This window comes from Aotus nancymaae, unplaced genomic scaffold (genome assembly GCF_030222135.1).
Source record: "Aotus nancymaae isolate 86718 unplaced genomic scaffold, 86718_ANA_hifiasm-v0.15.2.pri h1tg000016l, whole genome shotgun sequence".
Taxonomy (NCBI): Eukaryota; Metazoa; Chordata; class Mammalia; order Primates; family Aotidae; genus Aotus; species Aotus nancymaae.
In genome coordinates this window covers 56,547,835-56,572,932 of record NW_026988428.1, presented here as the reverse complement: position 1 = coordinate 56,572,932, position 25,098 = coordinate 56,547,835, and the positions used below count along the sequence as shown (strand labels likewise).

At 36.4% G+C, this 25,098-nt stretch overlaps 1 protein-coding gene across 2 annotated transcripts in view; it reads left to right on the top strand.

Moving 5' to 3' along the window:
* The window catches only part of DNAI7 (dynein axonemal intermediate chain 7), an 88,348-nt gene that overhangs the window by 32,524 nt on the left and 30,726 nt on the right, over nt 1-25,098 (top strand). For both annotated transcript variants that reach the window (XM_064377361.1, XM_012457158.2), the window contains exons 2-8: nt 2,507-2,591; nt 4,052-4,143; nt 6,287-6,388; nt 7,214-7,351; nt 11,681-11,827; nt 14,397-14,500; nt 16,541-16,853. In XM_064377361.1, coding sequence (XP_064233431.1) covers nt 2,507-2,591; nt 4,052-4,143; nt 6,287-6,388; nt 7,214-7,351; nt 11,681-11,827; nt 14,397-14,500; nt 16,541-16,853 — 981 coding nt within the window. The remainder of the gene's footprint in view (nt 1-2,506; nt 2,592-4,051; nt 4,144-6,286; nt 6,389-7,213; nt 7,352-11,680; nt 11,828-14,396; nt 14,501-16,540; nt 16,854-25,098) is intronic.

The window sequence follows — 25,098 nt, the reverse complement described above, 5'->3', positions numbered from 1 at the left end:
GCGCCCAGGTCATCAAAATAGTAACATTAGTAAACTGACCTTGCTCATATCCTCTTTTCAGGCAGTGACCTACCTGTTCCCATAACTCTCAATCTAAGGTTCCTTGATCAGGAAACCAAGGGCATTCCTGCCGAATTAAGAACATAAGCTTATGTAGAGTTCCAGGCTCTACGGTGCACTGGATAGCCTTAAGGAGCTGTTGCACTGTTAAAAAATACTTTCTGCTCTTTGGTCATTTCTTGACCTGTGATAACCTAACCCCTGATATTTTACTCCTGATGGGAATCAGACTGTCAATTTGTACCCTCCCTCAAGTTCTGGCAAGGGAGCTTCTTGCCCCATTCAAATTGTTACAAAGTCCTGCTAGAGAATTCCTTTTCCCTGTGGAGTTTTACCCCCTGCTTCTCTGGCCACCCGCCCAATGGATCCCTGTGGTGCAGGAATGGGCTGCTTGGGGACCCAGCGAGCTCCCAGGGCCTTTCTGCTGCTTCCACTACCCCTGTATTTAGCTCAGCTCTCTAACTTGACTCAGCTCCAGGTAAAGTCAGAAAGTTCTCCTGCAAATAGACCTTCAGCTTCTCCAGTGGGGGTGTGTGTTTATGAGAGGAGCGTCTTCCTTTCCCACTTGCACAATTGGGGTACTCACAGTATTTGGGGTGTCTCCTGGGTCCTACAGGAGCAGTCCACTTCCTTCAGGGAAGGGGGGTCTGTGGGTCCTCTTGGGATTGCTGGTTTGTTCTTACAGTCAATCTGGAGCTAAAATTCACAATCTAGAGTCTGTTTTAAAATTATGCTGATAAATTTGAGCCCAGGTGTGTTTTCTCTGATAAGGTTCAGCTGCTCATATTACTAGCACAGAATAAATGGAAAGTTGAGTTTCACTGATTTAGCCAGCTGAGCTTTTTAGAGGACGAGGAGAATAGGGAAAGTGGAGGTATGTAAGATAGTGATAAGGGTGATGAACTGTGAAATCTAACCTGGGAAAGGAGGAAAGGAAGGGATAGAGGAGGTTGAAGAACAGTGAAAAAGTGGTAGGGGCAATGGGTTAGAGATTCCAGTGGAACCAGTGGAGTCTATGAGCATCTTAGAGAAGGTGAACCAAAAAGGGAAAATTCAAGAGTCTATACATCCCAAGAATTAACTACTCTTTCTATAGATTCTTCTTAAATTTAGATGGTGCTATTCTCTTTAGCTTTCCCATGTGAAAATGGAGAAGAGGTGGTTATCATAGAAATTGCTCTCAAATCTGCTTCCATAGGACTGACCTCTTTGCTAAACCTCAGTTCTATAGTTCTAGTGCCTGCAAGAATTGCCTGAATGATCTACCAGCATTTTGTACTAATTACGCGTAAATTATTTTTAACAATTCTTCATTCAAATTCACCTGTTCCGGACTGCCATTCTCCCTCTGTCAGACTGTCTCCTGACTCTCTCTTCTCTTTACTTCCAATTTTAATCATTACTAAGTAAATTAGCTTATAAAATATTTATTGGAGTCTCTCTGCATTTCCAGGGCCCGTTGACCTTGTTGGCCCATCCAGTGCCCATTCACCTCCCTATCTTGCACCTTCATTTCTCTCTTTTTGGGATATCTTCTCTTAAATGTTAAAATCCTTTGGCCACAAATTGAAATGCCATCTACTCACTAAACTCTACCAGGACTTCAGTTTTTTGAGTCTTGTTAATAGTATGGCATATTGTTAATAAAATGGTATCCTCTTTATGTTTTTTCTCCAATAGCAGGTTAATTTTCAAAGTTATATTCTTCATAGCCACAGCCCTTCTCAAAAACTTTTAGGAGTTTTCCATTTCTCTTAGAATAATGTCCAAACTCTTTAGCATAGGCTCTAGCCTTCTTTCACATTCTCATTTCCTTCATCACCTCTTCTTGGAGTCTTTCCAAGGCCCACTGAACTTGTTGGCCCATCCAGTGCTCTTTCAACACCTTATCTTGTACCTGCTTCTCCCTCTTCTTGGAGTATCTTCTTCTGAATGATAAAAATCCTTTGAGCACAAATTTAAATATCACCTACTCTGTAGACATTTTACTTGCTCCTCACTGTTGAAAGTAATCTCTCCTTCCTTCAGACTTGCAAAATAACTCTCTGTATACTTGTTAGTCATAAGAATACTTTTCAATTTTATAAATGTACAGTTTCAAACTGCTTTTACATATGTTCTACTTTATTTCCTACAAGATGAGGTTTTCTTTAGCACCATTTTAAAGATATGGAAACTGGGAATGAGAATTATTTAAATTGTACATACTTGTCACTGTCACCCTTGCCTTTGAATAATTTATATTATTTTTCCTGTTTCCAAACTTTGTCCTTCAATGCACTGAGTCAAGGCTTTACACTAATAGGCAGTCTTATTTGTTGAATGAGTTCATGAAAGTCTGGTTTTATGAAAGCAAAAATGTTTTTCATAATTAGTATTTGAAAAGATGTGTTTTTAAAGTAACTTGCATGTTAATCGCCTTTTTTATGATGTGGCCTTTGTTAAGTCTGGCAGTAAGAAAAAGAAAATCACCAAAGCTGAACGATTGAAGCTGCTACAAGAGGAGGAAGAGAGACGACTGAAAGAGGAAGGTACAAAATAAATAGTGATACTGTTTACAGATACAGGTGATAGTAATGATAGGTTGGTCTTCTGCAGTACAGTCAATATTTTTCCAAAGTTTTTAAATTTTAAAATTTAATGTGTTTTATGATAGATAGCTATCATTTAGAAAGTATCCAGAAATATGTTAGTACATGCCAGTCCCTTCCAGATATATATTGAAGTAGGGTTGCCAGATAAAATACAGGAGTGTAGTTAAATTTAACTTTCAGATAATCAAATGAATAATAGGGATAGTTTGCCCCATGCAATACTTGGGACATTCTTAACTTAAAAAAAAATTATTCTTTATCTAAAATTCAAATTCAATTAAACATCCTGTGTTTTAATTTGCTAATTCTGGTAACCCTATCTTGAAGTGTTTATATTTACTGATGAAATTAGGAGCATTGGTAATGATTGTTTCAGTAAAATTCTGACTCTCAAATTCATTAAATGTGGGAAATATACATTGGCAAGAAATACACAGAGCAGCCTACATTTTTTAATAATATTATTTGCCAAATTTAAAATACTAATTTCATTTGTTAAAAATCAATTAAACATTGATAAAAAGTGTTTATTAAACTACCAAAAAGTGATTTTTAAAATCTGAGTATTTAGATACAGGTTTTTAAAAGACTGTTCTCAGGTTCCATGTTGATTTTTTATGTATAATCTTATACACTCTTTCTTTAGGTGACTCCCAATAAAAATACAATATCAGGATCTATGTCTTGGGGCGTGTTTTATTTATATTGGATTAAACTGATACTCTTCAATATATATTTCACATTTTGTTTTTAATAGTGAGAGCACGAAAAGATTAAGATAATTACATCTGAAGTTGTAGATGTCACAAGATTATGGAAGTCTTCTGAAGACTTGACTTCCTCTTAATTGCCATGATAGGTCTGCCAGATTTTGTTGGTTAAAATCACTATTGGATTGCTATAAACTTTTTGGAGAAGAAAAATATTATGCTTGAGGCAGACTCTTGCCCTGTTGCCCAGGCTGGAGTGCAATGGCATGATCTCAGCTCACTGCAATCTCCATCCCCCAGGTTTAAGCAGTTCTCCTGCCTCAGCCTCCCGAGTAGCTGGGATTACAGGTGTGTGCCACCACACCCGGCTAATTTTTTGTATCTTTAGTAGAGATGGGGTTTCACCATGTTGGCCAGGCTGGTCTCCAACTCCTGACCTTGTGATCCACCTGCTTTGGCTTCCCAAAGTACTGGGATTATAGGCATAAGCCACCGCACCCAGAGAGTCATGTTACTTTCTTGAAGAAAGAAGAGCTGACACTTTTCTCGTTTCTACTGTGTAATAAAGACTGTGACTTCTATAAAAGATTCCACCACTACATCTTGAAAATATTAGAAGTAATTTCAAGGGCTTAAAAATACAGTGATCTATTCACTGAGGGAAAAAAATTTTTTTTGGTTCTTTAGAGGAAGCCCGTTTAAAACATGAGAAAGAAGAAATGGAAAGGCTTGAAATACAGCGAATTGAGAAAGAAAAGTGGAGTCGACTTGAAGCAAAGGTAAATAAACATTAATAATGTTCTTAGAATAATTAAACTATGGTTATCAGATCTATTGTCATTTAATGTCCTTCTCAGTCCATAGCTACCAGTAATATTTAGGCCTACATGAACTTAATCCAACCAAGATAAGTGACATTGTTACCCAGATTTCACAGATGAGGAAATTGAGGCATGGAAGATTAAGCATCTAATAAGTGGCATAGCCAAGACTTGGATCTAAGCAAGGCTTGCAGCAGAGCCTGTGCTTGTAACCTTTAAGCATGCATGAATCTGTTTTATAGACAATTTAACAGGAACCAAAACAAAATTTCAAAATACTCAAATTCTACCTCTCCTTTGTTAGTTTCACTTTTCTTTTTCACTAGAATCTTTTAGATCAATAATTCTGAAATACTTTGTTCTCAGGACAAATTCCATTACTATTAAAAACTGAAGACCCCCCCACCCAAAGGAGCTTATGTTTATGTGGATTACATCTATCAATATTTACCATATTGGAAATTAAAACTGATAAATTTTAAAATGCTTACATTAACAGACATTACATGTTGATTAAAAATAAACTTTATTAAACATAAGTAAATACATTAACACTTTTAAAGAAACAACTATTTTTTTAAAATTAAGGAAATGAATGACATTGTTTATATTTGAAAAATTTATTTGATATCTGACTTAACAGAAGACAGCTGGATTCTCATATCTATTTCAGTACTCCATCTGTTGCAATGTATTGTTTTGTATGAAGCATATAAAGAAAATCTGGCCTTGTACAGATATGGAGTTGGAAAAAAAAGAATATTTTAATAGCCTTTCTGATAATTGTGGATATTCTTCTTTGATAGTATATCAAAACTCTACAAGTCGTAGTTTCTTAATGTGGAATATGAAACTGTATCAATGAACTATTCATACTCTGTTATCTTGAAGCATTGATTTATCTTACCCTCTGAATAGATCTTGTTTCCATATATGATTTGGCATTATCATGTGTTGCTTGCTTGAAAAACTTTGGTTCACTAAATTATTTGCTTCCAAATGTTGATGTAACTTATTATTCATTATCAAAAATCACATACATTAGTATAATCGCCAATCAAATCAGAAGTTTTTAAGGATCGGAATACTGTCAAGCTTACAGTGATGGATACAAGTTTTCTAAAATTTGAATTTTTGCCTGAAAGCTTGAATTTTATCATTGGCAACAAACATTTTGAGTTGTTTCCTTGAAGTGACACGCTCCATTCATTCATTTTTGAGAGAATGTCGCCAAAATAGTCAAATAATTGCACAAGTGATATTTCTTAAGACAGTATGGTCATTCCATATGCAGAAGAGCTTTATGCATAGTTCCCGTTTTATCCAACAGGATATTAAAAAGACATGTACTTAGGGTTAAGATTTAATACAATTAATAATATTCACCTCTTCATCTGGGCATTCTTTTTTTTTGAGACTGAATCTGTCTCTGTCGCCCAGGCTGGAGTGCGGTCATGTAGTCTCAGCTCACTGCAACCTCCGCCTCCTGGGTTCAAGTCATTCTTCTGCCTCAGCCTCCTGAGTAGCTGGGATTACAGGTACACGCCACCATGCTCAGCTAATTTTTGAATTTTAGGTAGAGACGGGGTTTCACCATGTTGGCCAGGATGGTCTCCAACTCCTGACCTCGTGATCCGCCTGCCTCGGCCTCCCAAAGTGCTGAGATTACAGGTGTGAGACCCCACCCTACCCCTGCACCCTTTTGTGAAGCTGGCTCCTTCCCCTCACCACTTCACCTAGAAAGAGTACTGTTTGGGGTCATTGCCTGATTTGTGCTAAGACATCAGCACTTTTACACCATCTTGCACAATCAATGCAAATAGGTACTCGATGAAAAAGTCAAATAATATTATTATTATGGAAATAGATTTGACCTCACAGATCCCAGGTTTTAGGTGCCCACCAAGAGTCTATAGATCATACTTTGTAAGCCACTGTTTCAGATGAAACCTTTTGGAAATATCAGTTATATTCAAACTAATTTTAGTATTCATTTTGAAACTGCAGTTATACCTTTAACCACGTTAAGTTTTAGATGTTACTTGTGAAACATAAAGCTACAATTAAAGAACAGATAAATGTATCTGTCCCCGTGCAACAGGATCTAGAAAGGAGAAATGAAGAACTTGAAGAACTTTGCTTATTAGAGGGGTGTTTTCCTGAAGCAGAGAAATTGAAACAGGAGACTAGATTGCTTTCTCAGGTAAGACTGATTTCTCTTTTTGTAGCTAATACTTTTGCCACCACAAGAGGGAGTTGTAGTCTCATTTTGATGCCAAGAAACTTTAAATTTATCTTTTTTAAAAAAACCTCTCATCTGACAAAGTAACATAACTTTGTAGAAAGCTATTTGTCAGTTATAATGTCCTTGAAATGTTTATATTCTTTGACTCAATTGTTGGGAATGTATACTAGGGAAATTCTGCGAAATTAAAACGTAAAAGTTTTGTGCTTAAGGCAATCTAGTCTTGCTCAAAACAGCATAACGGGAAATAATAGGGGTGAATATCAGAAGAAAAATGAAAAACTATTATAATATGGCTAAAGATTGTGGTATATCTTAAGTGAAAAATTCTAAATACCGCACAGTATGATTACAAATGTGAAATTTGCATAAACTACATACAAAATGAATGGAAGGACTTGTACTAAAATGCCAGCGACAACTAGTAATTAGTAGTAATTTGGGAAGTAGAAATTAGCCCAGGTGTTGGCCTTTGCAAATAAGCAGTTCTATGATTAGAGAGGAAAACCAAGCAAAACAAAAACTACTTATAAATGATACTGTAAAATTAAATATATGAAAGTAGTTAGTACTTCTATTTATCTGAATATTAAGGATTAGAAAGTACTGGATGAAGAAGAATTTGGTTATTTTAGAGCTCTCTCAAGTTATTAGTTAAAGCCATCATGTTTTTATCTAAATTGATTAAACTAGGTTATAAGAATTTATACTTCAAAAAAGAAGTCATTTAATCTTTGGTTGAATCTTCATCAATGTGAACCTTTAAACATTTTTATTCCACAGTGGAAACACTACATTCAATGTGATGGGAGTCCTGATCCTTCAGTAGCCCAAGAAATGAATACTTTTATTAGCTTGTGGAAAGAGAAAACAAATGAGACTTTTGAGGAAGTGATTGAGAAGAGTAAAGTAGTGCTAAATGTAGGTGTTTATGTATTTTCCTATAAACTGGCTGTTACAAATAGTTTGATATTAACTCAAAATATAAATTAATATATTATTTGCAAAATAATAACACTGCCGCTTCTGAATCCTTGGCTATAGCAAAAGAAGTAATTGAAATCTTTTCATTTTCTTTTTACACGTTCTAAGAATTTCTTGCCATGTTAGCTAAGGTCAGCATATCATAAAACATTGATTGTCTGTCTGTCTAATCAAGCAAAAAAAAAAGAAAATCAAGTTGCATGCATTCATGTAAATAACTTGAGTGGGAGTAGTGGGTAATTTTATCCTCAGTTGGAATATCCACTATTCAGTAATTTAATACCCATGATTTTTAGTGTTTACTGGGTGCCAGGTATACACTCAGTGGGAGTGCAAAAATAAATAAGAATATTCTAACTTTTGTTCCTGCAAATAGGATGGTTAGACTAACCTGAGAAGCTTACACTTTACAATGCACTTAAAAATACTGGGGGGAAAAAAAACTTAATTTATTAAAAAAAATTTTTAATTCATTGCCCCAATCACCAAAAAGTAAGGTTAACCTTAGAGACCATAAAACAATCCAGAAAGTAAGAAAGTCTCGAAGCCAGTGGCTTCCCAGAGAGTACCAGCTAACTGCTAGTGGCTTAGCATTGGTTCAAAGGGCCATCAAGAGGCAAAGCCTAGAGTACATACAAGGTGGCAAGTTGAATCAGGGACTCCTGTATGGCTGGGAGCCTCAAAAGATATTATGGATAACAGGTGAAAAATTCATTGTGCAGAAGGAGATTATAAGATGTGTTTGGCTTATCTTTAGCTCAGTGAATGAGAAACAAAAATGTCTCCACTGCGAATTTTTATTTACTTATTTTTATTTGTTTTTTGAGACATCGTTTCCTTCTGTCACCCATGCTAGAGTGCAGTGGTGCGATCTCAGCTCACTGCAACCGCCACCTCCTGGGTTCAAGCAGTTCTCATGCCTCAGCCTCCCAAATAGCTGGGATTACAAGCATATGCCACCATGCCCAGCTAATTTTTGTATTTTTAGTAGAGATGAAGTTTTACCATGTTGGCCAGGATGGTCTCAAACTCCTGACCTCAAGTGATCCTCCCACCTCAGCCTCCCAAAGTGCTGGGATTACAGGCATGAGCCACTGCACCTGGCAGAGAATTTTTAATCATGAGTGAATCAAAAGTTGGATTGGAATAATTTACCGAAAGAAAGAGAAAATATGAAAGAGCAGTTGACAGACATATATGATGGAGTAAGAAGGGCTAAAAATATATGGAAAGAAGTACTAGAAGGGATACAGAAGAATGGAAGAGAGACAACATTCAAAGAGATAATGGCTGAAAATTTTCCAGAATTGATGAAAGGTGTGAATCCTCAGATTCAAGTAGCTCAAGAAATTCTAAATTAAAAAAAAAAGTGTGTTTATGCTTATAACACTTCTGACTTCAAATGAGTGTGTGGTTTTCTCACACCAACCAATTGTCTAACTCTCCAGACACCTGCTGAGTGTCCTTTGATCCAATGCTGGTACTGAAAACCTAGAGCTAGTGCAGACCCCAGTCCCACAAAACTGCCCCTTCCTCCACTTCCAGTCGCAAGTCCCAAGTTGTCACCTACACTTCTGATCAACCTGTTATAAATCAGGTTATTTGCTATAATGGCTCACAAAGGGAAACATTTACTCGTCTCTACTGGTTTATTATAAAGGATATTACAAAGGGTACAAGTGAACAACTAGACAAAGAAGTACAAGGGGTGAGGTCCATAGGGAGGAGTGTAGAGCTTCCATGCCTTCTTTGGGCACACCACCCTTCCAGCACCTCAATGTGTTCACCAACCAGGAAGTTCTCTGAACCTTGTTGTTTGGGGCTTTTATGGAAACTGCATTATATAGGCATTATTGATTAAATCATTTGCCATTGGTGATTAATTCATCTTCATCCCCTCTACCCATCCTGGAAGCTGGGGAGTGGGGCTGAAAGTTTCAGCCATCTAATCACCTGGTTGGTTCCTCTGGCCATCAGTCCCCATCCTCTAAGACTCATCACATTAGCATAAACTCTGGTAAGGTTGAAAAGGGCTTATTATGAATAACAAAAACTGTTTCTCTCATTCTTATCCCTCAAGAAATTCTAAGAAGCTTGCACCAGGAACAAGGGGCAGAGACCAAATATTTATTTCTTTTTATGTCACATCAAGTTAGGATAAATAAATTCACACTTAAACACACTTGCATTATAATAGAAACTAGAAGGAATTCACTACTCTTGTTCCTGGTATTATCCTTTAATGCTTTTTTTGGGCCAGTTCCTCACAGTTTTATGCTTCCTGTCTTTGCTGCTGTAGTTTAACTTCTTCATGTTTTTATAAGAGTGTATAACTATGGACTCTTTTTTATTTTAAGATGGGGTTTCACCATGTTGGTCAGGCTGGTCTTGAACTCCCGACCTCAGGTGATCCATTCGCCTTGGCCTCCAAAGTGCTTGGATTACAGGCGTGAGCCACCACGCCCGGCCTACTGTAGACTCTTTTAAGCTCATACCATGCGTTGCATGATTTAATCTGAACAACAAGGTTATGAGAGTCATTTAACAAATAAAGAAACAAATATTGTGATTTGCTTACAGTCCACTATGAGACCTTAGATGGACCTTACTCTGACTTTGCAAAGGCCCAAAAAGTCTCCCATACAGTTTGAGCTATTTAAATGCCAGTGGATTAATCATACAGTGTTCTTAATACTACACATCCTCTTTACCAGAGAGGCTGCCATGGCATGATGTCAGCTTAGGAATCTGGTACTTTGCAGTTAGCAGGGAGGTAGTGGGAAGTAGCACTAGAGTTCACCGGTGATGAGCTGCAAGGGACATCTTCCTGTTACAAGAATGAAGAGTCAGAATAGAAGTAATAAAAAGCAAAAAAAGATGAGAAAAGGGTAAGTTCAGTAACACAGGAGACAGAAGAGGGGAGTAATCACAGCAATAGGAAATGAAAGCAGAAAACTGTAAAGCAAGTGGAGTTGGATAGCAGTAACAGACGGAAATGGCCCCGCAGTAATCACCAATTTCCAAATTAATAAACTCATATAGTGCTTAATCTATGCCAAACTTTGGAAATAGTAACTTTTTGAGTTCTTATAATAACACTATGAGATAGGTACTGTAAACCCCATTTTTCAAATGAGGAAGTTGAGGCACAGAGATGTTAAATAACTTTCCCAAGATCACACTTCCAGTTGAGAGGTGGCCAGGATTGAAGCCCAGCATTCTTGCTTGAGTCCATACTACCCTATGCTATGCTGCTGCCTGTCTCCATTCAGAAAATTTCTGTGTATTGTCTGTGTCAGTGTTCAAAATTATATTCTGCCACTTACTAGTTGTTCCTTCATCACACTGTGCCTCAGTTTCCTCATCTATAAAATATGCACAATAACATTATCTACCTCATAGAGTTATAATGAAGACTAGAGGAATTAAAATGTATACAGTGTTTAGAACAGTTCCTGGTGTATAGTAAGTATTGAGTAAAAATATTTGTAGTTCTCTTCCATCTCCTTCTCCTCATTGTTGTTATATTGTTGTTTTTCCTATTGTTTCTCAGTCTTAGGTAATGACAAGTTGCCACTCATTTATCGACTTGCTAATGAAAGCTCTGTTACACGTAGTTAACTGACAGGTCTGAGGGTTTAATTAGACTCACAGCCACCATTTCAGCAAGAAGGCATCGTAGGTTATGTTGTGCTCTTCATACTGCATCCTCTCAGAAGCCATAATTAATAATGTTCCATTATTAATTTAATGAAGTGAATTTGATCACATGGTTAAGGTGTTGACCATGAAATCTCCACATTGCAAAGTATTTTCCCCAATCTGAGGTCAAATACTTTGGACCGAAAGAATTATGTGTTCCGCAACAGCTTTTCACCTAATCATTTAGGTAGCCTTGAGGATCTTTATCTGAAGTGGTTATTACACTGGGGATTGAAAAATGGTGATTTGCTAACTGATCATTGCATCCACATTGGATAGATGGCATTCTTCTTTCTCCACCCCACCTTCCACTTTCATTTCTGAATATCTGTCACTATAGACTCATGGATTTTTATTTGTTCAGTGTATTATAATTAATTTTAAGAGAGTTTGGGGGGAAATTTTTTGTTTATGATCTTAAATTACAGAATAAATACAGGAAAGGATTTCTATTTGTTTTGTTAAGGATGCGTTCCTCAATTCAAAAGCGATAGAACATTTTCTTTTTCACTTGTCCTTGACTATTTCCCAGAGAATTAATTGAAATATTCTTTTACTTTACAGTTAATTGAAAAATTGAAATTTATTTTATTAGAAATTTCACCATGTGATTTGCAAGTTAAAAATATAATACAGCACCAAGGATCAATTCTACAACTGCAGGAGCTCCTTCATCTTAAATTCAATGTAGCCACAGAAATACTTCTCAGAGTAAGTGTGATATTTTGCTTATATATTAACTTTTATAAGAGTTAACTTTTAAGCATTAACATTTTATGTTATGTAATCAAATAATCCAGTATTTTTTAAATTGAAAAATCAAGAGATTATGGAAAAGTTAGTAGAATAAAGTACATATATTTATCCAGATTTAATAACTATCGTTTCTCAGTTATTTTATTTTTAAACTTAATTTGTTTTGTTTTGGTTTTTTTTAGAGACAGTAAAGATGAGTTCTCCCTGTGTTACCCAGGCTAGTCTCAAACTTCTGGACTCAAGCAGTCTTTTTTCCTTGGCCTCCCAAAGTACTGGGATTACAGATGTGAGTCACTGTTCCCTGCCAAACGTTTTATTTTTAAAGAAATAGAATATATTTCTATTTGCCATTAAAAGTAATGACAAAAACTGCAATTACTTTTATACCAACCTTATAATAGTATTATTATTATTATGATAATAATATATAAAGATAGGATAGGAGAACTCATCCTAATGTATATATTAGCCAGGCATGGTGTGCCTGTGGTCCCAGCTACTTGGGAGCCTGAGGTGGGAGCATTGCTTGAGCCCAGGAGGTCAAGGCTGCAGCGAACCATGATCACACCACTGCACTTCAGCCAGGGCAACAGAGCCAGACTGTCTCAAAAAAAAAAAAGAAGAAGAAGAAAATTAGAAAAAATATTATAATGTTATATTTGAAATGGAAATATCAGCATAAACCAGATTGTTTTTTATTCCATGAATAGGATTTGGGATTTCAGTTCTGGGGCAGAAGTGAAAGATGAGGCTGGATTATCTTATTGTGCTAGAAGGCAAGCAAATGCTCACAGACTAATGACTTTGTATGAAAGGGATACCATTAGCTAAGAGGCTAGCTTGGAAGTACTACTGATCAAATTTGGAATAATTTGAATATCAGAAAGAATAATGATTATAATTAATTATAACACGTTGAATAAATAAAAATTTATGAGTTTATAGTGATACTGCAGAAACAAAGGGGGAGGATGGAGTAAAGAAATAACAGTTCTTTATGGAAGAATACCATCTATCTAATGTGGGTGCAGTGATCAGTTAGCAAATCACCATTTTTCAATTCCCAGTGTAATAACCACTTCAAATAAGGATCTGCAATGGCTACCTAAATGATTAGGTGAAAAGCTGTCAAGGAACACATAGTTCTCCTAGTGCCAAAGTATTTGACCTCAGATTGGGGAAAATGTACTTTGTAATGGGGAGATGTGGTGGTCAGCACCTTAACCAAGCAATCAAGTTCATATAATTAATAGTGGAACATCATATGCCTTCTGATAGGGTGCAGTATGAAGGATACAGCATACCTATGATGCCTCCTTCCTGAAAATGGTGGATCTGAATCCAGTTAAACCCCTATACCTTCCAGTGTACAAAAATAAAGAAGATAGAGGAGCAAGTTAAACAATGCCATGAGGAAACAATCATGAAAATCCACAATGTGGGACAGTTCTACAAGACAGCTGTCCTGAACACTTCAAAAAGTTAAAGTTACCAAAAACAAAAAGTGTTCAGGAGAATAATCACACTTAATAATAAATATAACCTTCAACAATTTAAAGTTTTACATTCTAGCAACCACATTATTCAAACCCTTTATGACAGCTGATTTCTTGAGCAATGAGTATCAAACTATGTTAGTTTTTATTTTAAAATTCTTAAGAGCATACTTGAATTTTATGGTTAAAATTGAATATTAAGTATTAGACTAGTGAAAACTCATCTGGATTTTATAAGCTATATATTTTTCTTTCTAAACTTGATGTGTTCCGAGATAGGTTAACTTTTGCAGTAGAATAGTTTACACTTTAATAAGATACAGATAAAGAAGTATGTGTATAGTTAAAATGAAAAATCATGATTCTGATGTTATGATTGAGAAAGGTAACATAATATTAATCCACAGGTGCTACCTAGTAATATAGAAGTAACTTTATTTTTTATTTTTCTGAGATTGAGTCTCACTCTGTCACCCAGGCTAGAGTGCATGGTGCGATCATGGCTCACTCCAGCCTCAACCTTCCAGACTCAAGCAATCCTTCCACCTAGGATTTTTCCAGCTCCTAAATAGCTGGGACTACAGGCACACGCCACCACACCCAGCTAATATTTTTAGAGATGGGGGTCTCATTATGTTGCTCAGGCTGTTCTTGAACTCCTGGGTTCAAGTGATCCTCCTGACTTGGCCTACCAAAGTGCTCAGATTACAGATATGAGCCACCTCACCCAACCTAAAGGCAACTTTAATTCTTAGACACCTTAGTAGAAACTGAATGGAAAAAGGAGATGCATATTTAAGTAAGTAAATACGTTTGTATCCTTTAGAGAATTTTTAAAAACAATTCTTTGTCATTTTGATGGAACCTTATTTTTGATGGAACCAAGTTACTTATTTTGATGAAACCAAGTTATTCCTTTAAGTAATTAATTAAGGGAATCCAACACATAAATGATAAAATAACTTATCTAAGTTGTATAATTTATGAGGGCTGTGGCCCTTTATAATGTTTTCTTTTTCTTCTTACAGCAAGCTAGTACTTTGGCAGATCTGGAAAGTGGAAATATGGAAAAAATCATTAAAGATGAAAATGTTACTCTATATGTGTGGGCAAACCTCAAGAAGAATCCAAGGTACCCTGTGGGTAATATTTTCCCCATAGGCGGAAAGACTTTGAGCCACATCATGATTGCCAGACAGATGCCTATTGCATAGCAGTGTGGTGTGTTTGGAAAAGCCTATTTTAGGAAGTTAGCCCACTGAGGGTTGAATCACGAACCTGCCATTTACTTACACAAGTTACTTAACTTTGTTGAGTTTCAGTATATCATCAGTAAAATGATGATTATGCCACTTAATAGGATTGGATTGAAGATTAAACATTAGTGCATGTAAAAGTTATAGCATAGTATCTATTACAAATATGCACTCATTAAATACCAGGTTTTCCCCTTCTCTTTACCCACTTAACCCCTCTGCCCTCCAAAAAAGTAGAAGTGGTAAGTACTTTCCTTTTTTTTTTCTTTTTCTTTTTTTTGAGACAGAGTCTCACTCTGTTGCCCAGGCTGGAGTGCAGTGGCATGATCTTGGCTCACTACAACCTCTGCCTCTTGGGTCAAGTGATTCTTTGTGCCTCAGCCTCCTGAGTAGCTGGGATTACAGGCACGTACCTCCACACCTGGCTAATTTTTTTTTTTGTATTTTTAGTAGAGATGGGGTTTCACCATGTTCGCCAGGCTGGTCTCAAACTCCTGACCTCAAGTGATTCACCCACCTCAGCCTCCCAAAGTGCTGGGATTACAGGTGTGAGCCACTGTGCTCTGCCAGTAGGTACTTTCTACATGGTAAGCTGGAATTTTGGTTTTAAAAAATGTATCTTTGTGAACTATTAAAAATAATAAATTTTCATATTTGTATTTCTTGGACATCTAAGTGCTGTTTCCCCAATAGTTTTCAACAACGAAACATCTTTCTGAGGAATGACAGTGACGACAAATTCATGATCACTTGGTTGCTGCTTGAGCTTAAAACATTTTAAGTTATTTGCATTAGTATAGCAATGAGTTTTAGAGAAAAATCACTACAATAAGAATTAGGAAGCCTAGGTTCTGATCTTACCTCTGAAAAGACTAGCCATGTGACATTGAAAAAAAACTGGACTTTATTTTTGATATTTAGTAAACAGGAAAAACAAAATATTTCCCAAGTTCCTTCCCTTTGCTATGAAAAACAAGAAAAAAACACCTCTTGGGTTTACATCTAATCAGAGACATTATAGTAATTTTTTTCGTTGTAAACTATGTCAAGTACAGAAAAGGAAATTAGTCTATATAGTTTTAAAGGAATAAAAATAAAATGAATAGCTCTGTACTCACTACCCAGGTTTAAGAAGAGAATTAGGTGGTATCTTTTACAAGGTAAGGAATAATGCAGGCAGAACAAGTTTCATTTTGATGATGATTGGAGTGGGGGTTATAAGGATGTTGAGTTTGGTGCTGAACTGGTTGAGTTTAAAGTACTCAATAAGATATCAAAGTGCAACTGGCTGAAGGCATTGGGAGAAATCTGAGGTATAGTATATTTTGGGGAGTCATCAACATAAGACATCAATGGTTCCTCACTTTTCGGGAGTCATGGATTCTTCTGAATGTCAAGTAATTACATATGCTTGCACTTGTGGAAGGACATTTTTGGACCTCTTAAAGTCCATTCAAAGATGGCTCATACCCCGCCCAACCCTAGGAGAAATAAAGTTCATATTAAAAACCTCTGATAGTATGAATAGTAATTGAAACCACAGAAGTAATAATATCCAGAGAGTGTGTGTTGAGGGAGGGAAGAAAGAGGTCTTAGGATGGAGCGCTGAGTAATATCAACATTTAAGGGATGATTAGGAAGAAGGCCATATAGAGACAGACAGAACTGCCAGAGATAGAGAAGACTGTGGGGTTATGGATCCAGTAGACTGTTTTGAGAAGGATAGATAGCATCAGCAACTGGGTCCAAATCCTGCAAAGAAAGCATATATGATCAGACTCAAAATTGGAGCAAAATTAAAGTGAAGAGAAATACTGCTTAGGTATAAATTTGAAACTGACCTAGAGTTTCCTAGGGTCTCATTTTTTTGGTTATAATTAATTATTATAATTATTAATTATAATTAATAATTACAGGTACAGAAGTGTCAGATTCTCTGAAACACAAATTGGTTTTGAGATTCCAAGGATATTAGCGACAAGTAACATTGCTCTACGACTCCTGCATACTCACTATGATCATGTGTCTACGCTGCACCTTGTTTCAACACCATCAAAAGAAGACACTTCCTCAGTAACTGAGCCAGTCAAAGATGATGTTGACAATGTAGAAAAAGCAATCAGCAAAGAGGTTGAAGAAAAGTCCAAACAACAAGAAAGAGGATCTCACTTAATTCAGGAGGAAGAAATAAAAGTTGAGGAGGAACAAGGTGACATCGAAGTGAAAATGGTAGGACACATTTAAATATACACATTTTTTCTTCGTGTAGCATGTGTTATTAGATTCCCTTAAAGTTTTCTCAAGATTTTTCCTAAACAACTAGAAATTGTCTGGGAGCCACTTTCTTGTCAGTGCCTGAATTTTTAATGTGTATCTTTTTCTTGCCTTCCATTAATACTCAATTAATAATTGAGCCACTAGCTTCAACATTCTAAAGCTCAGCACAGGAATTGCTCGTTTTTATATTAGGTACACAACTGGTCAGCTTTTATGCCATATTGTATATTATATTTCAAACTCACTCAAGGGAACTTGGCATTAAATGGAACTTTCATAAACTGAAGGATAATCTTATATTACCCTGTTACTTCCTCAGTCTTTGGTTTTGTAGGAAAGAATTTTATAAAGTAAAAATTGATTTTCTTAAAATATTACACTCTTCTTTGAAAATTTGGCATCTTTAGATACAGTATTTGAGCAATAATCGTTCCTCTAGTTAGCTTCTACTCTTTTTTCTGTTGCCAAGATTGTCAAGCTATTTATTTATGTTAGGAAAAAATATATCTTAAGAATTTACTAATACTTTCTCAGAGCTAACCAGATGTTTTGTTTAATAGCCTATTAGCATGTTATGAGGGGCCAAAAAATCTCAAGGTTTCTGACAAGTGCTTAAGACATGAAATGTATTGGTTTATTTATTTATTTTCTTTAAACACAGGAAAGGATTGAGAATTAGATTGAATACAAATTTAAAATCAGAATAGGAATTATTAGATATTCTCAGAACACATGTGATTTATTAAGAATTCCATTTAAAATATTGTACTGGTATCAAAAATTATAGGCTGGACCTGGTGGCTCACACCTGCAATCCTAGCACTTTAGGAGGCCGAGGTAGGTGGATCACTTGAGGTCAGAAGTTCGAGACCAGCCTGGTCAACATGGAGAAACCCTGTCTCTACTAAAAATTCAAAAAATTAGTCCGGAGTGGTGGTGCACACCTGTAATTTGAGCTACTTGGGAGGCTGAGATAGAAGAATCGCTTGAACCTGGGAGGTGGAGGTTGCAGTGAGCCGAGATTGTGCCATTGCACTCCAACTTGGGCGACACAGTATGACTTCGTCTCAAAAAAAAAAAATTATACAGGCTTTATAGCAATGTAGAAAAATGGATATGACATAATGCTAAGTACAAAAAGTAGTATTTAGCCTCTAATGACAAGCACGTGAAAATTTTAAAGATATAAGAAAATGAGAACTCAGAAATCTGTACATAGCTGATACTTTAGAGAGGTGGGAAATGAGTGATTTATTCCTTTTTTAAAAATTTGTCATTTTTGTTTAAATGTTTTTTGAGCAGTAAGATAGTTTTTAAAATAAAAATTTCATTTGAACTCTCAGGTAGCGTGGAAGCTCTGCTAGAGACAATAGTATTTCCAGTTCTCTTCCTTTTCCTGGAATATGGAAGGATTATACTTCTCTCCACGTTGAAGCTAGGCATGACCATGTGACTTACTTTAATAAGATGTGATTAGATATGACAAATTAACATTCACTCAAACATCTATTATTTTTTTATTTTAAAGTTTTGGCCATTTTTACAGGAGTGAGGTGGTACCACATTGTGGTTTTGATTTGCATTTCCTTAATAATTTTTTCATATGACTTAACATTATTTCAATATGCAGTAAAATACAAAATTAAACTCCACTAACTTAAATTTGGCAGGATTTGTGATTTTAAATTCCTGTCAACAAAGAACCTATCAGTATTTTACATGTGAATTTCACATTATTAATTTAAAAATTGTGAAATAATAATTTGAAACCATATAATTTGAACTATCACTTGAATTTACATGGCTAAATCAATTTTTGTCTTATGCACATATCTCAAAGTGGCCTCATACAGTAATAATTCATTATAGTTCTGTTAATTTTGGCAGTAGTTTTATTTTTATTTTTATAGTTTTATTTCAAAAGGCTTTTGGGGAACAGATGGCATTTGGTTTCATGGATAAGTTCTTTAGGGGTGATTTCTAAGATTTTGGTGCATCCATTACCCCAGCAGTGGACACTGTACCCATTGTGCAGTCTTTTATCCCTCATCCCCCTCCCACTCTTCCTTTGAGTCCTCAAAGTCCATTGTATCATTCTTATGCATTTACATCCTCATAACTTAGCTCCCACTTATAAGTGAGAACATGTGATGTTTGGTTTTCTATTCCTGGGTTACTTCACTTAGAATAATGGTCTCCAATTCCATCCAGGTTGCTGTAGATGCCATTATTTCATACCTTTTTATGGTTGAGTAGTATTCCATGGTTCATATATACCTCATTTTCTTTATCCACTTGTTGATTGATGGGCATTTGAGCTGGTTCCATATTTTTGCAGTTGCAAATTGTGCTGCTGTAAACATGCATGTACAGGTGTCCTTTTCATATGACTTCTTTTCCTCTGGGCAGAAACCCTGTAGTGGGATTGCTGGATCAAATGAGAGATCTATTTTTAGTTCTTTAAGGAATCTCCATACTGTTTTCCATAGTAGTTGTATTAGTATACATTCTCACCATCAGTGTGAAAGTGTTCTCTTTTCACCACATCCACTCAAACATCTATTATTTTTTGATATTTAATTTATGGTCATTTTTAAAGGAGTGAGGTAGTATCACATTGTGGTTTTGATGTGCATTTCCTTAATAATTAGTAATGTTGAGCATTTTTTCATATGTTTCTTGGCCATTTGTATATATTCTTTTGAGAATTGTCTATTCATGTTCTTAGCCCACATTTTAATGGGATTATTATTTTCTTGCCGATTTGGGTTCCTTATAGATTCTGGATATTCTGCATCTGATGATCTTTGTCAGATGCATACTTTGTGAAGATTTTCTCCCACTCTGTGGGTTGTCTGTTTGCTGATTATTTCTTTTGCTATGCAGAAGCTTTTTAGTTTAATTAGGTCCCATCTACTTATTGTTGTTGCATTTGCTTTTGGGTTCTTCTTCATTAAGTCTTTTCCTAAGCCAATGTCTAGAAGGGTTGTTCAATGTTACTTTCTAGAACTTTTATGGTTTCAGGTCTTAGATTTAAGTCTTTGATTCATTTTGAGTTGATTTTTGTATAAGGTGAGAAATGAGTATTCAGTTTTATTCTTCTATATGTGGCTAGCCAATTATTCCAGCATCATTTGTTGAATTGGGTGTCCTTTCCCCCACTTTATGTTTTTGTTTGCCTTGTCAAAGATCAGTTGACTGTAAGTGTTTGCCTTTATTTCCGGGTTCTCTATTCTGTTCCATTGATCTATATGCCTACTTTTATACCAGTACCAAGCTGGTATACCATACCATGGTGACTACAGCTTTATAGTATAGTTTGAAGTTGGGTAATGTAATGCCTCCATGTTTGTAATTTTTGCTTAGCCTTGGTTTGGCTATGTGGTGTCTCTTTTGGTTTCATATGAATTTTAGGATTTTTTTTCTAGTTCTGTGAAGAATGATGATGGTAGTTTGATGGGAATTGCATTGAATTTTTGAATGGCTTTTGGCAGTATGGTCATTTTCACAATATAATCCTACCTATCCATGAGCATGGCATGTGTTTCCATTTCTCTGTGTCATCTGTGATTTCTTTTAGCAGTGTTTTGTAGTTTTCCTTGTAGAGGTCTTTCACCTCCTGGTTAGGTATATTCCTAAGTTTTTTTTCTGTTTTTTATTGCAACTATTGTAAAAGGGGTTGAGTTGTTGCTTTGATTTTCAGCTTGGACACTGTTGGTGTATAGCAGAGGTACTTATTTGTACACATTGATTTTATGTCCTGAAATTTTACTGGATTCACTTATCAGATCTAGGAGCTTTTAGGATGAGTCTTTAGGGTTTTCTAGGTATACAGTCATATCATCAGCAAACAGTGAGACTCCCTCTTTACTGATTTGGATGCCCTTTGTTTTTTTCTCTTGTTTGATTGCTCTGGCTAGGACTTCCAGTACTATGTTGAATAGAAATGATGAAAGTGGGCATCCTTGTCTTGTTCCAGTTCTCGGGGTAATGCTTTCAACGTTTCCCTATTCAGCATAATGTTGGCTGTGGGTTTGTCATAGATGGCTTTTGTTACCTTAAGGCATGTCTCTTCTATGCTGATTTTACTGAGAATTGTAATCATAAAGGGATGCTGGGTTTTGTCACATGTTTTGTTTAATTCTATGTGGTATATCACATTTATTGACTTGCACATGTTAAACCATCCCTGCATCCCTGGTATGAAACCCGCTTGATCATGGTGAATTATCTTTTTCTTCTAGGGTTTTTATGGTGTTAGGTCTTATGTTTAAGTCTTTAATCCATTTGGAGTTAATTTTAGTGTAAGGTGTCAGGAAGGGGTCCAGTTTCTGCTTTCTGCATATGGCTAGCCAGTTTTCCCAACACCATTTATTAAACAGGGAATCCTTTCCCCATTGCTTGTTTTTGTTAGGTTTGTCAAAGATCGGATGGTTGTAGATGTGTTGTGTTGCCTCCGAGGCCTCTGTTCTGTTCCATTGATCTATGTCTCTGTTTTGGTACCAGTATCATGCTGTTTTGATTACTGCAGCCTTGTAGTATAGTTTGAAGTCAGGTAGTGTGATGCCTCCCGCTTTGTTCTTTTTGCTTAGAATTGACGTGGCTATGCGGGCTCTCTTTTGGTTCCATATGAAGTTTGGAACCAAACTTAAGGTGGTTTTTTTCCAGTTCTGTGAAGAAGGTCATTGGTAGCTTGATAGGGATAGTGTTGAATCTGTAAATTACTTTGGGCAGTATGGCCATTTTCACGATATTGATTCTTCCTAACCATGAACATGAAATGTTTCTCCATCTCTTTGTGTCCTCTCTTATTTCATTGAGCAGTGGTTTGTAGTTCTCCTTGAAGAGGTCCTTTACGTTCCTTGTTAGTTGTATTCCCAGGTATTTTATTCTTTTTGTAGCAATTGTGAATGGCAGTTCGTTCCTGATTTGGCTCTCTTTAAGTCTGTTATTGGTGTATAGGAATGCTTGTGATTTTTGCACATTGATTTTGTATGCTGAGACTTTGCTGAAGTTGCTTATCAGTTTCAGGAGATTTTGGGCTGAGACGATGGGGTCTTCTAGATATACAATTATGTTGTCTGCAAATAGAGACAATTTGACTTCCTCCTTTCCTATTTGAATATCCTTTATTTCTTTTTCTTGCCTGATTGCTCTGGCTAGAACCTCCAGTACTATATTGAATAGGAGTGGTGAGAGAGGGTATCCTTGTCTAGTGCCAGATTTCAGAGGGAATGCTTCCAGTTTTTGCCCATTCAGTAATGATATTGGCTGTTGGTTTGTCATAAATAGCTCTTATTATTCTGAGGTACATTCCATCAATACCTAGTTTATTGAGGGTTTTTAGCATAAAGGGCTGTTGAATTTTGTCAAAGGTCTTCTCTGCATCAATTGAGATAACCATGTGGTTTTTTGTCTTTGGTTCTGTTTATGTGGTGAATTACATTTATAGACTTGTGTATGTTGAACCAGCCTTGCATCACTGGGATGAAGCTTACTTGATCATGGTGGATAAGATTTTTGATGTGCTGTTGCAATCGGTTTGCCAGTATTTTATTGAAGATTTTTGCATCTATGTTCATCATAGATATTGGCCTGAAGTTTTCTTTTCTTGCTGAGTCTCTGCCGGGTTTTGGTATCGGGATGATGTTGGTCTCATAAAATGATTTGGGAAGGATTCCCTCTTTTTGGATTGTTTGGAATAGTTTTAGAAGGAATGGTACCAGCTCCTCTTTGTATGTCTGGTAGAATTCGGCTGTGAACCCATCTGGACCTAGGCTTTTTTTGGGTGGTAGGCTCTTAATTGCTACCTCAACTTCAGACCTTGTTATTGGTCTATTCAGGGTTTTGGCTTCTTCCTGGTCTAGGCTTGGGAGGATTCAAGTGTCCAGGAATTTATCAATTTCTTCCAGGTTTACTAGTTTATGTGCATAGAGTTGTTTGTAATAGTCTCTGATGATGGTTTGTATTTCTGTGGAATCTGTGGTGATATCCCCTTTATCGTTTTTTATTGCATCTATTTGATTATTCTGTCTTTTCTTTTTTATTAATCTGGCTAGTGGTCTATTTTATTGATCTTTTTGAAAAACTGGCTCCTGGATTTATTGATTTTTTTGAAGGGTTTTTTGTGTCTCTATCTCCTTCAGTTCTGCTCTGATCTTAGTTATTTCTTGTCTTCTGCTAGGTTTTGAGTTTTTTTTATCTTGCTCCTGTAGCTCTTTCAATTTTGATGATAGGGTGTTGATTTTAGATCTCTCCTTGCTTCTCATGTGGGCATTTACTGCTATATATTTTCCTGTAGAGACTGCTTTAAATGTGTCCCAGAGATTCTGGTATGTTGTGTCTTCGTTCTCGTTGGTTTCAAAGAACATCTTTATTTCTGCCTTCATTTCATTGTTTATCCAGCCAACATTCAAGAGCCAGTTGTTCAGTTTCCATCAAGCTGTGCGGTTCTGAGTTAGTTTCTGAATTCTGTGGTCTGAGAGACTGTTTGTTATGATTTCCATTCTTTTGCATTTGCTGAGGAGTGATTTACTTCCAATTATGTGGTCAATTTTAGAGTAGGTGTGATGTGGTGCTGAGAAGAATGTATATTCTGTGGATTTAGGGTGGAGAATTCTGTAAATGTCTATCAGGTTTGCTTGGTCCAGGTCTAAGTTCAAGTCCTGGATATCCTTGTTAATCTTCTGTCTCATCGATCTGTCTAATATTGACAATGAGGTGTTAAAGTCTCCCACTATTATTGTGTGGGAGTCTAAGTCTCTTTGTAAGTCATTAAGAACTTGCCTTACGTATCTGAGTGCTCCTGTATTGCTGTGTATACATTTAGGATTGTTAGCTCTTCTTGTTGCATTGGTCCTTTTACCATTATGCAATGTCCTTCTTTGTCTCTTTTGATCTTTGTTGCTTTAAAGTCTATTTTATCAGAGATGAGAATTGCAACTCCTGCTTTTTTTTGCTCTCCATTTGCTTGGTAAATCTTCCTCTAACCCTTTATTTTGAGCCTTTGTGTATCCTTGCATGTGAGATGGGTTTCCTGGATACAGCACACCAATGGGTTTTGGCTTTTTATCCAATTTGCCAGTCTGTGTCTTTTGATTGGGGCACTTAGCCCATTTACATTTAGGGTTAATATTATGTGTGAATTTGATCTTGCCATTTTGATGCTAGCTGGCTGTTTTGCCCGTTAGTTGATGCAGTTTCTTCATCGTGTTGATGCACTTTACCATTTGGTGTGTTTTTGGAGTGGCTGGTACCGATTGTTCCTTTCTATGTTTAGTGCCTCTTTCAGGAGCTCTTGTAAAGCAGGACTGGTGGTGATGAAATCTCTGAGTACTTGCTTGTTCGCAAAGGATTTTATTTTTCCTTCACTTATGAAGCTTAGTTTGGCTGGATATGAAATTCTGGGTTGAAAGTTCTTTTCTTTAAGGATGTTGAATATTGGCCCCCACTCTCTTCTGGCTTGTAGGGTTTCTGCTGAGAGATCTGCTGTGTCTGATGGGCTTCCCTTTGTGGGTAACCTGAACTTTCTCTCTGGCTGCCCTTAGCATTTTCTCCATCATTTCAACCCTGGTGAATCTGACGATTATATGCCCTTGGAGTTGCTCTTCTTGAGGAATATCTTTGTGGTGTTCTCTGTATTTCTTGGACTTGAATGTTGGCCTGCCTTGCTAGGTTGGGGAAGTTTTCCTGGATAATATCCTGAAGAGTATTTTCCAGCTTGGATGCATTCTCTTTGTCACATTCAGGTACACCTATCAAACATAGATTAGGTCTTTTCACATAGTCCCATATTTCTTGTTGACTTTGTTCATTCCTTTTTACCCTGTTTTCTCTAATCTTGCCTTCTCGTTTTACTTCATTGAGTTGATCTTCGACCTCTGATATCCTTTCTTCTGCTTGGTCAATTCGGCCGTTGAAACTTGTGTATGCTTTGCGAAGTTCTCGTGTTGTGTTTTTAGCTCCATCAATTCACTTATATTCCTCTCTAAGTTGTTTATTATTGTTAGCATTTCATCAAATCTTTTTTCAAGGTTCTTAGTTTCTTTGCATTGGGTTAGAACATGTTCTTTTAGCTCACAGAAGTTTCTTACTACCCACCTTCTGAAGCCTGATTCTGTCAATTCATCACACTCATTCTCCATCCAGCCTTGTTCCCTTGCTGGTGAGGAGTTGTGATCCCTTGTAGGAGGAGAGG